The sequence below is a fragment of the Acomys minous genome (genome assembly GCF_964271855.1).
Source record: "Acomys minous genome assembly, chromosome: 19".
NCBI classification, from domain to species: Eukaryota; Metazoa; Chordata; class Mammalia; order Rodentia; family Muridae; genus Acomys; species Acomys minous.
Genome location: NC_140499.1, coordinates 62,153,265 through 62,171,177, shown reverse-complemented (window position 1 = coordinate 62,171,177; position 17,913 = coordinate 62,153,265). Strand labels below are relative to the sequence as shown.

At 50.6% G+C, this 17,913-nt stretch overlaps 1 protein-coding gene across 3 annotated transcripts in view; it reads left to right on the top strand.

The window, feature by feature from the left end:
• Nucleotides 1-591: 591 nt before the first annotated feature.
• The window catches only part of IL6R (interleukin 6 receptor), a 51,855-nt gene continuing 34,533 nt past the window's right edge, over nucleotides 592-17,913 (top strand). For all 3 annotated transcript variants that reach the window (XM_084769927.1, XM_084769926.1, XM_084769928.1), the window contains exon 1: nucleotides 592-920. In XM_084769927.1, coding sequence (XP_084626053.1) covers nucleotides 836-920 — 85 coding nt within the window. In that variant the 5' untranslated portion in view covers nucleotides 592-835. The remainder of the gene's footprint in view (nucleotides 921-17,913) is intronic.

Genomic DNA, 17,913 nt, shown 5'->3' with positions numbered 1-17,913 from the left:
AACGCATGTCTCTGTTCCAGGCTCAAAAATGCACACTGGTATCTGCAACAGCCTTCAAAAAAGGCCGCTGGGCTGGAAGGCCTGGGGAAACCTTTTTTTCAATTAAGTTTCGGATGCCTAAGTCTTCCCTCAGAGCAATTAAATCACAGCCTCTGGGGTCGACACAGACACCGGTGTCTTTCCGGACTCCCCGGATGATTCCTGTAAGCACGTCGGGGCGGTGGCGGGGTGGGGGAGGAAGGCAGCTACCCAGCCCTCTACTTTAACAGCCAGAGCCACCTGGCCAGCTCCATGATCGCACTCAAGGTAGCAAAACCCAAACCCGGGCGCTCGCGGTTGGGGTAGGGGTGGGGGGCTAATTCCACTTCGCTCAGCGTCACAACTTAGGAAGGGGCCCTGGTGGTGGTGGTGGTGGTGGTGGGGTCTCTCGAGGTCTGGGCTCAGGTGTGGCGAGGCTGCAGGAAGTTACCTCCTCCGATGGCCTGGAGCGCTGGGCGATTGCGCCATCCAACCGGCTTTCGTAACCGCGAGCCTGGACTGCCAAAAAGGAGCTTCAGCACCGGTTCCTCAAATGTTTCCCTGTTGCCAGGACGGCCCGCTGCTCCGCGTCACGTGCAAGTGGGAAGTCGCGCCGTCACCGAGCTGAGCCGCGCCGGGGTGAGCACTCGCAGTGCGGAGCCCGAGGCTGTCGGCGACTGCTCTCGGGGCTCCCGCCGGCCCGCCGCCCGGCCCCGGCTGCGGTGCCCGCCCGCCGCCCGCCGCCCGCCGCCCGCCGCCCGCCGCCCGCCGCCCGCCGCCCGCCGCCCGCCGCCCGCCGCCCGCCGCAGAACTAAGCATGCTGGCCGTCGGCTGCGCGCTGCTGGCCTCCCTGCTGGCCCCGCCCGCGATCGCGCTGGTCCTCGAGAGCTGTCGCGCTCTGGGTAAGACGGCAAGGAGAAGGCGCGCCGCGGGGGTAGAGTGGGGGTGAAGCGGGGGTGGGTGGAGTGACACTGTCTCGTTCCGTGGGCAGCGTGGGTCCCGGCGGGTAGCGGGTGCGTGCCGCGGGCTGACCTACCTGTGCGGACGCCATCGTGGTTTGCACGCCCCCTGCTGCGTCTAGCGCCTTTTGGCGCGGGTCTCCTGTCTGTGACCGGACTGACTCTGAGTACACGGCTGTGTGTTTTCCCGAAACCTGACTCTGGTGTCTGGTTCCCAGTGTTCCCATAGATCTTACTCAACGGCATCCCGGGTCGTCCTAAAAGGAGATATCCTTAGCGCGCGCCCTAGCGGAGTAGCAGTCCCTTCTGAAGAGCTTTTGTGCCACTGGCTCCCTCGACTTTATTTGCGGCTCTCCTCAGTTCCACTGTGTGTGTGATGACAGTGGCCGGGCTGTGAAGGGTCTCTGACATCATGGGCTGAGTCACGGGTGCTCCTGCTTCACATACTCACTCCTTGAGCAAGCACTAGCCCTGGCATGCAGAGTGCCAACACCCACGCCCACCCCAGTCCTGTGAGTCTGACAGCAAGGGATGTGGGAAACCTCTTGGAACTATATGCCCCTTGTCCCCTGTCCCAGAGGGTGGATCAGGCACATGGTAGGGGCACTGTGCTTGCCTTTGCTGCACTCTGCCTCGTGGGTCTAGGCCTGTCTGTGGGCTCTGGCTTCAGGCTCAGCAGCCTGCCTTGTCTCTTCTAGAGGAACTGGGCAACTGCTTCTCTACAGGTTATTTTAGAGCCAAAGGGCACGGGGGGGGGGGGGGAGATTTCTCCTGTGCGGGTTGTGGAGACAGGAGAACACAGCTGGCTCTCTCTCTGCCTGGAAGGCAGAATTCAAGCTCCGTTTGGTACCCCTGTCTATATTTTTTTTCCTTTTTTTTTTTTTTAAGTCAGGGTCTCACAAAACCCAGACCCGCCTCAGACTTGTGCTTCTTCTGCCTTCCAACTCTTGAGCTGCTGAGGTTTCAGGCATTAACCACCACCCTGTATTCCACACATGTTTTTTGTTTTTTTTTAAATCCTCTACTGGGTTGACATAAAGCTCTGAGAGGAGCCCGAGGTTCAGAGAAGTGTGATGGGACGCTGTCAGGCCCAGCTGCTGTGTGCCCAGTGGCTCTCTGTCTCAGTGTTCCCCTGTGGTAGACCCCTAAGACCTCTCAGTGTTGAGCTAAGCCAGTGGGCAGAGCTGAGAGCGTTTGGGGCAAACTGAACATCACTCTCACATCTGGCGGGATTCTGGGGCAGAAAACACCAATGGAAGAGAAGTAAAGGTCCCTGCTTGGCTTCACGTGGTGCCAGGCAGAACGGAGGCCTTTTCTTGTGTCTCCATCTCGGGAGAGCAGTAGTGAGCCTGTGTCCTCATCTCAGTTACTACCAACACCCCACCACAGAGCACCCCACCACCTCCCTTCGTTCCTAAGGAGGGAGTGTCAAGGTTTTGGGTACAACGAGTTCTGTTTTCCTGTGGCTCAGAAAGGACACCCAGGGGTGGGGTGGGGGTGTCTTCTGACTCGAACAGCCTTTAGAAGGTGGAACTGGGAGTCTGGGGAGGAAGTGAAAGCCCTCTCGGCTCAGAGGGAAAATGCAGAGACGTTGAAGTCCCTGGCCCATCTCCCACACCCACACTTGCACAGCCACAAACTGCGGGTGACAGTCAGGAAACAAGCATCAAACAGGAAGCATGGAGCAAATGACTGTGAGATGTTTGGCTTTAGAGAAGAAGTGAGGGCGGCTGGAGCCAGCTCCAGGGGAAACCCATGGCTGGGATGCGCGCTCGCGCACACACACACACACACACACACACACACACACAGAGGCACGCACACACCACACGCACACACACCACAAACACACACACACACACAGGCACGCACACACGCACACACCCCACACACACACACCACAAACACACACACACACACACACGCACGCACGCGCACACACACGCGCGCACACAGGCACGCACACACGCACACACCACACGCACACACACACACACACACACACACACTCACTCGCTATGTAATTATCATCATTGGTGTTCTGCCTGCATGTGTGTCTGTGTGAAGGTGTCGGAGCCCTGGGACAGACAGGTGTGAGCTGCCGTGTGGGGCTGGGAACGGAACTCAGGACCCTGGAAGAAAGAGCAGCTGGTGCTCTTAACTGCTGAGCCATCTCTCCAGCCCCGACAGGTGGGAATTTTAAAGTCTTCCATGGCAGGCTAGGAATCCTCTGTGTCTGTCACTTAGGGTCCTGGACCAGCTGGGGACTGAGGCTTCAGCTAGGTCCGACACTCTAGGTGCTGCTGGCTGAGGACAGCCTCGGCACACGGACAGCTTTAGCTCCCCTGTCCTTCTGCAAGGCAGGAAAATACACGCAGCAGCATAGATGCCTGAATCCCCTTTGGGGCAACCTCTTTCTGTCTCCAAAACACACCCTGACTCAGTGTTTTTTGTTTGTTTGTTTTTGAAGGATATGTTTTTGCCTAACATCAGATTTTAGCTAGGCAGGATGAATCTGTGTAAAAATGACATTTTAAAAAACATTTTTAAAAAATTAGGAGGTAGTTTGAGACAGGGTTTCTCTGTGTAACCCTAGCTATCTTGAACTTACTCTGTAGACACTACAACCTAGCCAAAAATGGCAATTTTTTTCCCCCTCCAAGACAGGGTTTCTCTCTATGTAGCCTTGGCTGTCCTGGACTCACTTTGTAGACCAGGCTGGCCTCGAACTCACAGTGATCCACCTGCTTCTGCCTCCCAAGTGCTGGGATGAAAGGCGTGTACCACCACGCCTGGCTCAAAAATCGCAATTCTTGACCCCTGACCTTTCATTAAACATGCATCAGAAGCCAGGTGTGGTGACGCAGACCTATAATCCCAGCACTCCAGAAGCAGACACACGTGGAATTCTGTGAGTTCGAGGCCAGCCTGGTCTACAAAACAAGTCCAGGACTGCCAAGGTTACACAAAGAAACCCTGTCTTGAAAAACCAAAACCGAACCAAACCAAACCAAAAACATGCATCAGAGAGTCAGAGAGTGAGTCCCAGACTTAAGAAACAGAAAACAAAAAGCCAAGTGTTGCTTGTGATTCTTAGGCACTGCTAGGCTTGGGGACACTTGCCTAAATGGCTGAAGAACTGAGTAAAGGACGTCCTTCCCTCACCAGGCTGCTGGTTACCAGAAGCCTCCCCCAACTTGGCTCTGCCCCTTGATTCATTGCAACACACATTTATGGATTCCCTGTGAAGCCCTTGGGGACTGTGTGGGGTCAGTCATGCAGACTCCACCCTAAAACGGTCCTGACCGTGGCCCAAAGCAAATCCTGAGGACAGAGACAGTTCAGTCTCTCTGACTTGGACACTGGGTACCAACTCTTCAGGGACAGAATGTCTCAGGAACCAGCTCTGATTGGGACCCCAAAGCAACAGGGGCATGTCTGTTCTCTACTTCACCTGAGCCTCATCCAAGTGTGTATACAAGTGTGGCCCTTGCAGGGCTACATAAACAAAGTCACCTCAGAGCTCCTGGCTGCAAACAGACATCCCCTCCCTCTGCAAGCCTTTTATCTGTCCCTGCAGGCCTGAGTGTCACAAACCTAGTCACCAGATTGAACCCAGGGCTAATGCTGTCTCAGATGAGCCAGTGACCATTGGTAGCTATTGAGGACCTAGTGACCCATATGGTAGAATTACTCCCAAGCGTTGCTGTTTCTCTGTTCTCCACATATGTACTGTAGCTTGTGCATGCACAGAAACAGACAGACAAATGTAATTTAAAAAAAAAATTGTGCCGGGTGTGGTGGTGCACGCCTGTAATCCCAGCACTCGGGAAGCAGAGGCAGGTAGATCACTGTGAGTTCAAGACCAGCCTGGTCTACAAAGTGAGTCCAGGACAGCCAAGGCAAAACAAAACAAAAAAAATTGTATGTAGTGGCTCATACCCTTAGTCCAACACTCAGAAGGCAAAGGCACATGGATCTCTGTGAGTTTGGAGTCAGCCTGGTCGCCACAGCAAGTTCAAGATATATATAGAGAGAGAGATGGGGGGGAGGGAGAGATGATTTATAAATGTGCTTGATTGCTTGATGGTGCAATTCCTGTATATAGGAAGTTGGTGCAGCAGGATTGCAAGTTTTAGGTCAGCCTAAGGTACTGAGACTGGGAGGGTGGCAGGAGGAGGGAAACTCTCAAAATAAAAAACAGAACCAACTTCTGCCCTGCATCACAGCAGTCACTTTTCAGTGCTCAGTGGTCAGCTGTGGCTCGTGGGGCTGTTCTGGACTGCTCATGACGCTTTCTTTTTCTTTTCTTTCTTTCTTTTTTTTTTTTGTTTTGTTTTGTGTTTTGTGTTTGTTTGTTTGTTTGGTTGGTTTTTTGAGACAGGATCTCTCTGTGTTAGGCTTGGCTATTCTTGGTGTGTACCACCACACCCCCAGCTTTGTTCCCCGACCCCCACACACAGGGTTTCTCTGTGTAGCCTTGGCTGTCCTGGACTCACTTTGTTGACCAGGCTGGCCTCGAACTCACAGCCATCCTCCAGCTTCTGCCTCTTGAGTGCCAGGATTAAAGGCGTGAGCCACCGCATGGTGCTTTCTTATAATTGAAGGAAAGTGTGTTGGACAGTGTCTGGAAGTGTCTTCCAGAGCTTTCTGCTGCTCTTGTCACCTGCCTTGGCCCTTCCTCTCCTCCACGGGAGCTCATTCTGTCCTACTGATGGCTGAGGAGGCTTTGGAGCCTGTCAGATGTCACCACCTCCACCCCACCCCCACCCCAACCCCCGTGACTGTATGTGGCTTTAAGGTTTATTTACTTTTTGTGTGTGTGTCTGGGTGTCTTGCCTATGTGTATGTCTGTGTGGCATATGAGTGTCTCTTGTCCTGGGAGGCCAGAAGAGGGTTCTGGGTCCCTGGAAGCTTAGAGTTACAGACAGCTGTGGACCATCATGAAGGTGCCGGGAATCCAGTTGGGCCCTCTGGAAAAGCATCTAGTGCTCTGAGCCACTGGGCCATCTCCTTAGTCCAAGACTGTGTTTTCATCTAGGGAAAAAAAGATAGATAGATAGATAGATAGATAGATAGATAGATGATAAGTAAAATTGGACTTGGATGGGACTGGAGAGATGGCTCAGCACCTAAGATCACTTGTTGCTCTTTCAGACAACCAGGGTTTGGTTCCCAGCACCCACATGGTGGGTTATCGCTATCTATGGGTACAGTTCCAGGGCATCCAGTGCCGTCTGCTGGCACTCGCGGGTGTCAGGCATGTACACGGTGTGAACGCATAATACACAGGCAAAGCATTCATACACGTAAGATAGAATAAACCTTTAAAAATTGTTTATTTTATTTTATGTGCATCGGCGTTTTGCCTGTATGCGTATCTGTGTGAAGGTGTCAGATCCCAGAGTTACAGTTGTGAGCTGCCATGTGGGTGCTGGGGATTGAACCAGGGTCCTCTGGAAGAGCACAGTGCTCCTAACTGCTGAGCCATTGTTTTGTATGGGGTCAAGAGCTTTGCTGTGCTCTGGTTTGTGCAGAGGCTTCTGAAAGCAGTGGCTGGCCACCCTGAGGATGACTGTGCTGCCTCACAGGTGGCTGTGAGGATGGTGTGGGCTGAGTAAGGCGTCAGACAAGTGTTCAGAAGAGTCTCTGGTACAGAGTGCGTGTGCAAATGTGTGTGGCTAAGAAGCCATTTAGTCCTTTTTGCTTTTGTTTTTGTTTTTGGGGTTTTTTTTTTTTTGAGACAGGGTTTCTCTGTGTAGCCTTGGCTGTCCTGGACTCACTTTGTAGACCAGGCTGGCCTCGAACTCACAGCGATCCGCCTGCCTCTGCCTCCTGAGTGCTGGGATTAAAGGCGTGCGCCACCACGCCCAGCTAGAATCCATTTAGTCTTAAGATACATTTTGAATTCCCACTGTGTTGCAGAAACCAGTACAGGGAGTAAGGCATAGCTGTGAACAAGATAGACAGAAGTCCCTGGCTAACTGAAGCAACCTCCTAGCAGAACAAAAATGGGGGTAAAGTGTGGCAGTGACTAACGTGGAGAGAGGGGCACAGCACGTGGGGACTGTGGTGCTGTGCGTGTGCATGGTGAGCAGGTGTAGGATGGGATGCTTCAGGGTCAGAGGACGACTGAGTGAATGCCTAAAAGAAGAAAGGAGTAGTGTAAACTCGCCTAAGTTTTTTAAAAAATGTGTTTGGTCTGCATGTATGTCTGCTTGCATGCATGTGACTGAGAGAGGCCAAGAGAGGGCATTGGAGCCTCAGTTACAGATGGTTGTCAGTCACCATGTGGGGGCTGGGCATCAAATCCTGGTCCTTTGAAAGAATTTCCTTTTTTTTTTTTTTTTTTTTTTTGGAGACAAGGTTTCACTATCCTGCGCTGGGTCTCCTGGAACTTGCTTTGTAGACCAGGTTGGTCTTGAACTCACAGAGCTCCTCCTGCCTCTGCCTTCCACCTGAGTGCTGGGACAAAGGTGTGGGCTCGGGAGGAACTCTTCTTAATCAGTGAGCCCTCTCTCTCTTGTCCCAGCTTTGATGTTTTTTGCTGTACTTCGGCAGCTTTCTTCTCTCCACTTGTCTCTTGCCAGCTCTGCCTGGCGGCTTCTAGCACGGGGCGCTCCTGAGGCCTGAATCCAGGGGCCTGTTCTCTGACTCACGTCTCTCTCCCTTCCTCCTTCCAGAAAATCATTCTTTGGGCTTCCCTTTCCATGGTGGTTACAGTAACTGTGGCAGTCAGTATCAACTTCATGCAAGAAACTGTGTCAGCCCCTTGGCACAACAGTGCAGCTTTAGGTGGGTGCAGTGCCAGCCGGCTCTGGCCTGGCCAGGGTAGCTACAGGAGAGCAGGTGGTATGTTAGATGAGTAGGTCAAAGGTCATCCTGGGGCACATGGGAGCTGAGCCGGCCAAAGGACAACCAAGGAAGGGTGCTGAACTAGACGTGCTGGGTTGTATGTTTGTAATCGCAGTACAAGAGAAGACGGGGCAGAAATTCAAGGCCAGCTTAGGCTACAAGAGACCCCCCCTCTCCCCGGGTGGGGTAGGGGGAGAGAGCGGGGGGGTTGGGTAGAGAATGACTTTGGATCCTGAGGGATCCAGAGCAACTTGGGAATGAAAATCACCTACAGGCAGATTTCACCTCCACCCCCCTCACCTCCCCCCAAACAGTGTTTCTCTGTGTATCTCCTGGTCTTGAACTCACAAAGATCCTCCTGCCTCTGCCTCCTGAGCGCTGGGCTTAACGGAGTGAGCCACTGCTGCCTGGCAGGAGTGTTCATTGTCAAATATCCCTAAAAAGTCAGGCAGGATGGCTCAGGCTTGACCCAGTGGGATTTTTGTTTCTTTGTTTTGTTTTTTGTTCTTCAAGACAGGGTTTCTCTGTGTGGCCCTGATTGTCCTAGGCTCCCTTTGTAGACCAGGCTGGCCTCGAACTCACAGCGATCCACCTGCCTCTGCCTCCCGAGTGCTGGGATTAAAGGCCTGCGCCACCACGCCTGGCTGACCAGTGGAGTTTAACAGCAGGCAGGACATTGGTGGTGACTTTGGCCTGAGGAATGGTGGACACCAAAGACCGGCAGAGAGGCCGCAGGTCTGGTCAGCTCTTTTGAAATTTCAGAGCATGTTTGTTGGCTAACGGTGACAATGAGGAATTTTTTTTTTTTAAGACTATTGAAATATGTCTGCTTTTCTATGCTACTGGGAAGGAGCTCGTGGCCAAATAGTTAAAAGAAGTAAAAACTGGTGGGCAAGGACCTTGAGGGAGCAGCAAGGAGGAAGAGGGCCAGAGAGACTCAGAAACTGGTCCTTGACCACACAGGAAAGATGTGACAGACCAAGGTCTGAGCTTCTGCTCTGAGTTTTGATTTTATAATGAGTAAGTGTGCACGTGCGATGTATGCGTGTGTGCTGTGCGTGCAGGCAGGTTCACCAGCCCATATGTGTACATGCATGTAGAGGTCATATACAAGGCACACGTGTGAAAGCCGGACACGGACACTGGGTCACTTCCTCTGTTGTTCTCCACTTTATCCTTTGAGGCAGGGTCTCTCATGGAACCCCTGAGGAAGGGGAGGCTGCGGAGTGAAGGCTTTGCCTCTGGAGCAGGGAAGAGGCCAAAGCGCAGGGATAGTAGTGAGAGCTCGCAGCTGCCGCTCACCTCACGTTGGGGAGATTAGGTGTGCTCTGAGGGCCGCGCTGAAGGTTTCGCCTGAGATGTTGAATGTAGCCCTCACAGCAACATTCTGAGGCGAGTACAGACTCTGAATGGGCAGAGCAAGGCCTAGAGAGGTTGGAAAGTTCTAGAACTTGCTGTGTAAACCAGGAGGCCTTGAGCTTGCAATACTCTCTTCCTGTCTCTGCTTTCTAAGTTCTGGGATTACAGATGTGTGCCACCTAAACAGAGTTTGTTTGTTTATTCATTTTGGATATTTCATTGTGTGAATATATACATTTCCCTCCCCTCCCCCCCAGCCTCGCCCCTGGGCTCTGGGCATGGAAGCCGGGGCCTTGCTCATGCAGGGCAGGCATTCTGCCAGTTGGGCTATATCCCCACACCCAGTGTGTGACGGACATTTCACCACATCTCACCTTGCCGTTGCAGACGGTACTGTGGGGATAATGTTAGCACCACTCATTCGACAAAGGCACACCCACAGGATCAAGTCCTCCAAGGGGACTGATGGGGCAAATGCCATGAGCTTTGTAATTTGAAAAAAGGAAAAGCCAGGCGTGGTGGTGCAGGCAGATTTCTGTGAGGTCGAGGCTAGCCTGGTCTACAAAGTGAGTCCAGGACAGTCAAGACCACACAAGAAACCCTGTCTCGAAAAACAAAAACAAAAACAAAACAAAATGAAAAAAAGAAAAACAAAAAGGAGAAGTTGTGCCAATTTATACCCCAGCAAAATACAAGCATGCCTGTATCTACACATACTGTTAGTGTGTGTCACTAAAGTGGCATCTGGTCAGACATGGTGGCACACTCTTTTAATACTAGCACTCAGAAGGCAGAGGCCAGTGAGTTTGAGACCAGCCTGGTCTATATCATGAATTCCAAGCCAGCAGGGCTACATTGAGACCCTATCTCAAAAACAAAACAAAAATCCCAAAACAACAACAACAAAAATAAACAAACATACATAAAAAAAAATAGCCTCTGTGGTAGTGGTGCATGCCTTTAATCCCAGCACTTTAGGGGGCAGAGGTAGGTGGATCAAAGCCAGCCTGGTTTACAGAGTGAGCTCCAAGGACAGCCAGGGCTGTTACACCGAGAAACCCTGTCTCAAAAAACCAAACCAAACCAAACTAAACCCAAACCAAACACCCCCCCCCCCATGGCCTCTGCAACGAACATTATGTCCGTGTGGAGTTTATTTGCACACACTACTCTGACGGAGTCTGGATGGGTATTTCTCTGGGCAGCAGGCATTTCATAATTTATTTGCATTATCTGCCTGTTTAAACTGTTCCTTTTTCACTGTGCTGTTGTTGATCTTTTTTGTGTTTTCTACAGAAGCTTTACTATATAAAAAGAACTCAGGCTTGGTACAAGTTGCAAATAGTTTTTCAGTTTGTCTTTTATTGTTTTGGTAGCAAAGTCTTTTGTTTGTTTGTTTTTATTTTTATTTTATTTTTTAAAAGATTTATTTATTATGTATACAGTATGCATCAGATCACATTATAGATGGTTGTGAGCCACCATGTGGTCACTGGGAATTGAACTCAGGACCTCCGGAAGAGCAGTCAGTGCTCTCAACCGCTGAGCCATCTCTCCAGGCCCCTGTTTTTATTTTTTGCTACACAGATTTGCTTTGTTTTGTTTCTTTTTGTTTTTGAGACAAGGTCTTGCTGTGTAGCCCAGGCTGGCTTCAAACTCCTAAGCCTCCTACCTCAGCCTCTTGATTACTGGGATTAAAGGAATGACCTACCCTTCTCAGAAAAATAAATTATTTTTTTTAAGCTACAGTTGAATTTATATGACTTCTTGAGTTTGTGTCATATTTAGTGAGATCGTTTTCATACCAATACCATTTTAAAAGATTCTTCCTTTTCCTTTCTTCCTCCTCCTCCTCTTCCTCCTCCTCTTCCTCCTCCTCTTCCTCTTCTTCCTACTCTTCCTCTTCCTCTTCTTCCTCCTCTTCCTCCTCCTCCTCTTCCTCTTCCCCTTCTTCCTCCTCCTCCTTTTGGTTTTTCAGGACAGGGCTTCTCTATGTACCCTTGGCTGTCCTGGAGTCACTCTGTAGACCAGGTTGGCTTCGAACTCACAGAAATCCCCCACCTTCTGCCTCCTGAGTGTGCACCACCATGCTCAGCTTTGCTTTTATTTTCAAGAGTTTAAAAATGTAAAAAAAAAAAAAAATCACACTTACACTCCTAGCACTTGGGAAATAGGATTACCGGGAGTTCGAGGCCAGGCAAGTTCCAGTGTTAAATGATATATGTGAAAGGTCCTGGAGAGGTGGCTCAGTGGTTAGGAGAGCATACTGCTCTTGCCAAGGGCCCAAGTTGCCAGCACCCATGACAGGTGGCTTACAACTGCTTGAAACTCCAACTCCAGGGGAATCTGATGATGATGCCCTCTTCTGGGATCTGTGGACACTTGCACTCATAAGCACACACGCACACAAACACACACGCGCACAGAGCTGAGTTGAGAGCTGTTGAGATGGCTCAGTGAGCAAACACACTAATGCCACAAGCTCGGCGACCTGAGTTTGACCCCCAGAACTTACATAAAAGGCAGATGGAGAGAACCGACTTCTCAAAGCTGACCTCTGACCTCCGCATATGTGCCGTGGCGTTCACACGCATCACGTCAGGCACTCCTTCACCTGTATAATAAACAAATGCATTTTAAAATAATTTAAATATTTGGCCAGGTGTGGTGGTGCATGCCTTTAATCCCAGCACTCAGGGGGCAGAGGCAGGAGCTTCTCTGTGAGTTCGAGGCCAGCCTAGTCTACATCATGAGTTGCAGGACGGCCAGGGCTATGTAGGGAGACTCTGACTCAAAACAAACCAAAACAAAATTTATAAATAGTTCATTCATTTTGAGTTAACCAAGGGATGAGGTATGAGGTTTGCTCTAGCTTTTTCCAGTTGTAACCTGATATCCCTTTATGGTTTATTGAACAGCTGCTTCCTACCCACTGAATTTAATTAATTGCAGTAGTGGGGAGTAAGCTTTGGATGCTAGGAAAGCACTCTCTCTTCTTTTTTGTTTCCTTCCTTCCTTCGTTTTTTCCTTCCAAGACCGGGTCTTATGTAGCCCAGGCTAGCCTGGAACTCAGTGTATCCCCGTAACCACTTTTTCCTTTCTCGAGATAGGGTTTCTCTGTGTAGCCTTGGCTGTCCTGGACTCGAACTCACATTGATCCGCTGCCTCTGCCTGCTGGGATTGCAGGCGCGCAAATGCTCTCTTAACCACTTTTAAAGTGAGCCAACTATTCAGTGGTACAGAGTAACACACACACACACACACACACACACACACACACACACACACACACACACACACCCCGCCTGTGCTGGTTGGGGTTTGAACCCAGGGACTTGAGCATTTTGAGCACACACCAGGCAAGTAATCTACTGGTCAGCTAGAGCCTCAGCCCTGGTTGTTGTTGTTGTTTTTTGGTTTTTTGAGACAGGGCCTCTCTGTGTTAGCCTTGGCTGTCCTAGAGTAGCTTTGTAGACCAGGCCTTGAACTCACAGAGATCCTCCTGCCTCTGCCTCCCGAGTGCTGGGACTAAAGAACACCATGCCCAGCTTCAGCCCTAGTTTTTATTTCTGTGCTTTCTCATTTCTTCTTTAGTTTATGTCTCTATTTGTGTGACACTACCACACTATCTTAATTATTATATCTTTATAATATGTTATAAATTGTGCAGGACTAATCTCACTCTCATTTTTTTTCTTTTCCAAGTTTTTCCTGGCTATCTTGGCTTGTTTGCTTTTCCATTTGAACTTTAGAGTCTCCTTGCCTGGCTTAACTACCTTTTTAAATAGCCCTGTTGTATTTCCTCCCCCTGACCCCACAGGTCTCACTATGTAGCCCTTGTTGGCCACAGACTATATGGGGCCAGGTGTGGGGACACAGGACTGTAATCTCAGCACTTGGGAAATGGGAGCCGAGGATCAGGAGTTTAAGGTAACCTTTAGCTACATAGCAAGGCCAACCATGAAATCCTGTCTCAGACAAGCAGAAAGAACTCACCTCGTAGACCAGGCTATCCTTGTACCTTTGCTGGACTACAGGTGTGTGCCACCACACTCCACCTTTTTCTCACTGTGAAGTTCAGAGGTTAGGTGGCAGTTCTGTAATGCAGTCTTCTTGTTTTGAGAGACCTCCTGGGGTTTATTCATGAAGAGGCTGAGCTGGGGCAGTGGCAGAGCTGGACGCCTGGGTCCCACCATGAGCAGATGTGCTTAACTGCTTCCTTTCTGGTGTGTGTGTGTGTGTGTGTGTGTGTGTGTGTGTGTGTGTGTGTGTGCGCGCATATGCGTGCATGCATGTGTGTGTGCGTGCATGTGTGTGTGTGACATGTTACTGCAGGTGTGTGCACATGTGTTTACAGAGATAGACTAGTGGGTGTTTTTCTTCCATGATTTTTCACCTTTTTTGAGAGACAGATGCTCAGTGCAGCAAAGCTACTTGATTCGGCTGGGCTGACTGGCCCAGGAGCTTCAGGGATCCCACCCACCCACCCACCCAGTGCTAGAGTTTCAGGCACGTGTCACCTTGCTGTGGGTCCTGCCGGTTCAAACTCATGTCCTTATGCAGGCACGTCACTGATGGAGCCATCTTGCTGACCCCCAGGCTTTTTCTTGAGATTCCCCTCCCGTGTTGTTCTCTATGGAAGACCTACGCAGCAGGGCTTGGGAGCCTTTGCTTCCTTCTTTTTCTTTGTGCGCGCATGCACGCACACACACACACACACATCAGTCTCACAAGGGCATCAGAGGGCACCCTTGGAGGGAGCACCGCGTTATGATTCCCCCCATCAGGCTAGCATCCTGGAGGAACAGCATCCTGAACATGCCCTAAGTCAGCAGACATAGCGGGAGTGGGACGGGAAGAGGACATCTTTAGGTCAGTGGTGGCAATGGAAGGAGCAGCACTCTGCTGCCAGCCACCCTGCCCCAAGACACTGCTATCACCCGCCCATGGATGCTAGTCGCCATGGCACAGTGGGGGCCTACAGGGGCCAGATACAAGGAAGGGCCAGGAAGGGATGCTGAGGGAAGTCTGTGACTTCCTGAGACAGACTCCACCTTGGATTCTCCAGGAAGGTATCCTGGGGGCCTCCTCATCCTTGGTGTCCCCAGCTGTCCCCAGCACAGTAGGCATAGCTTGTGCTATCAATGGCAGGGTAGGTAGAGGTCAATGTCCACCTTTTGATGATGCTTGGCCACTGTCTGTCCTAACCTTGGGCTTGGGATCTTTCAGGGCCACACCACTATGCACAGAAGTCCACAGCCACTGTGCCCCACTGCTGTGAGTCCATCCCAGAAGTTACAGGGGTTTTTGTTTGTTTGTTTGTTTGTTTGTTTTATTTTGTTACAAGGGTTTTTGTTTTTGTTTTATTTTGTTTTCTTTCTTTTTTTGTTTGTCTTTAAATATTTATTTATTTATTTTGGATTGGTTTGGTTTGGCTTGGTTTTTTGAGACAGGGTTTCACTGGGTAGCCTTGGCTGTCCTGGACTCACTTTGTAGACCAGGCTGGCCTCGAACTCACAGCGATCCTCCTGCCTCTGCCTCCCGAGTGCTGTGTTTATTTATTTTGTATACAGTGCTCTGCGTGCAGGCCAGAAGGAGTCATTAGATCACATTAAAGATGGCTGTGAGCCACTGTGTGGTTGGTGGGAATTGAACTCAGGACCTCAGGAAGAGCAGTCAGTGCTTCTTAACTTTTGAGCCATCTCTCCAGCCTTGCTTTCTTTTTTTTGAGACAGGGTTTCTCTGTGTAACAGCCCTGGCTGTCCTGGAGCTCTTTCTGTAGACCAGGTTGGCTTCAAACTCACAGAGATGCTCCTGCTTCTGCCTCCTGAGTGCTGGGATTAAAGGTGTGAGGCACCACCACCTAGCTTTTTTTTTTTTTTTAAACAGACCTACACAGTGTATTGTCTGAGCTGGGTTGAGTTACTATTCCATGGGGTGTGTAGGGCTCTAGAGGTGGCAAGGGAGCTTGAGCAGGAGAGAAGGATGCTCTCTCCTCTGAGAGCTCGCCATCTCCCCTCCTAGGGCTGAATCTTTCTGAATCACCTCTAGAGCTTTGTTCTCCCCTAGCTAAGGGGTGGGCATCGGAGCTGGGGGCGGGGCAGGCTTGGTAGCTTTGCTTTGGGATGGCCTAAGGGAGATAGGAGCGGTTCCTCCTTATCACTTTCTACCCATCTTCCTGACTGTGGGCCAGGCTGCTGGTTAGCCCTAAGAAATGGGAAGAAAAGCCCTTTTATGTTGTACTGCTAGGAAGGCTGATGGCTGTGGGGTGGACACAAACTGAGAGCTCGTAGCCTAGGGCTTAGTTTTATTGCACTAGTCTGGTTCTCTATGGAGCGAGCAGCTGGTCTGAATCCCGCGAGAGTCCTTAGGTTTTTGAGCCTGGTGCCTGTTTCAGCACCTGCTTCCTGCCGCAGCACCTCCCCACACTGGTTTCCAGACCAAAGTCCCCAGAGTCCCCAGAGGGGAGTCAGTGCCAGGGAGAGCCTCCTCTGGCCTGTTCATTTCTTCATTGCTTAATATGGGGCAGGTGGGGACGGGGCAGCAGATTGCTCTCCTCAGCTGTCTTTCCTCTAATTAACTCATAATCTTGGAGAGATAACCTGCCCAGACCTTCTTGGCCTGGGGCTGAGTGATTTTTCTCTGAAGAAGCCAAGGGGCCCAGTGTTTTTCTGGTTTGGAGCTGGCTACACCATGGGTCTCCGAGTCAGCACACGGGAGGCTTCTCCCAGGCCTTTCTCTCATGAGTATTTGGTCCACTCGGTAGATAGGGAGGAAGGGCTGAGCCAAGGTAAATACTGACTCTGCCAAATACAAGGCAAATACAAGCAGGTACGAGGAGTACAGGCCCATTAGTGGGCTGGGGGGACTGGTGTCCTGCCAGGAGCCATTAATTTGAGAACTGCTTGGGAGCTGACTCAGAGCAGGGGCATGGGCTATGCGATACAGCCTGCGAGTGTTGTGTGGCTGTGACCTGGAGGCCGTGGCTTGGAGAAGTCACGGAGAAGAGGCCCAGGTGCAGAGCAGCTAGGACAGTGGGAGCCTCAGAGGCAGAGTGGGGAGACACCACACAGCTGCTGTTAGTACAGGGAGAGGGAAAGAGCCCCAGGCCCGCTCCCGCCGTCCACTAGGGAGAGAAGGCTCTGTCTTCCCAAGAACTCAGGCATCCACAGGCTCTGTGGTCCTGGAGAGCTATGAAGAGAGCTGGCAGGGGAGAGGAGATCAGGGAAATAGGGCGGTAAGCAGCCTAGGGGTGTGTGTGTGTGTGTGTGTGTGTGTGTGTGTGTGTGTGTGTGTGTGTGTGTTGAGAGGAAGGCTGGCTCCCCAACTCATCCATGCCCAATGTGCATGTCCCACTTGCTCATTTTTGAGACAGGTCCTCACGATGTAGGCCAGGATGGCCTTACACTCACAAGTCTCCTGCCTCAGGCCTCCTGAGTGTTGGGATTATGGGCTGTACTGTGCCTGGCTTGGTTCCTTAACTTCTGTGATTTTTTTGTTTGTTTGTTTTTGGAGACAGGGTTTCTCTGTGTAGCCTTGTCTATCCTAGCTTGGCTTTGTAGACCAGGCTGGCCTTGAACTCACAGCGATCGGCCTGCCTCTGCCTCCTGAGTGCTGGGATTACAGGCGTGCGCCACTGCACCCAGCTAATTTCTTTCATTCTTGTTGCCTCAACAATGTGACCAGGGATGGCGATGGGGTGGATGACACCTCTGTCCCTGCAGGACTTCTGAGAGCTCGGCAAAGTGCCCAGTGTGCAGTGAGCACTCTGTAAAAATGGCTTAAGTACCATCACATCAGAAGGTGGTTGACTGGCTCTACCCCTTATGTGGAGAACGCAAGGAGAGGTAACTGAGCACTGGAGATTTGCTTAACCCCAGGAGACCTAAGTTCGCATTTGTTTCTGCTTGGACATGAGTTGCCCACAGGCTCCTGGCAAGCCCTCCGCACCTCCCAACCTTTTCCTGTTGCTCTGATCCTTTTTCTTTTCTTTTCTTTCTTTTTTTTTTTTTTTTTTTTTTTTTTTTTTTTTTTTTTTGAGACATGGTTTTTCTGTGTAGTCTTGGCTATCCTGGAACTTGCTCTGTAGACCAGGCTAGCCTCAGATCTGGCTGCTTTTGCATCCCTGCTGGGATTAAAAGGCGTGTGCTTTTTTTTGTTTGTTTGTTTTTGTTTTCACTGGAAGAGATTGTTTTCATACCAGATATTCCGATAACGCTTTTCCTCTCTCCCAGCTCCTCTCAGACACTCCCTTCCCACCCAACTCTATACCCCTTAAAAACACAAATAACCAAAACACAAAAGGCAGAAACCACACACACTTAAAATCGCAAAAACACGAAACCAGAAATCTAGACATGCAAGCTCAAGACCAATAAGACAAACAAGCAAAACAAAACCAAAAAAAACTTAAATGAGACAAAAAGTTTATAAAAATGCTATTGACTCCATTGTGTGTTGGCCCTCTACTCCTGGGCATGGGGTCAATCCTTTTTTGTGTCTTGTGTTCTGTCCTGGAGCCTAGGGCTTAGTTTTACTGCGCTGGTCTGGTTCTCTGTGGAGCGAGCAGCTGGTCTGAATCCCGTGAGAGTCCTTCACACAGGTGAATCTCCTCCCGAACTTTAGTCAAACCCTGGCTGGCTGGGGCAGTTAATATACCCAGCGAGAGTCCATTTGGGAAGGCTAATATTTTTCTTTGCAACTGCAGATAGTTCCTGGTTAG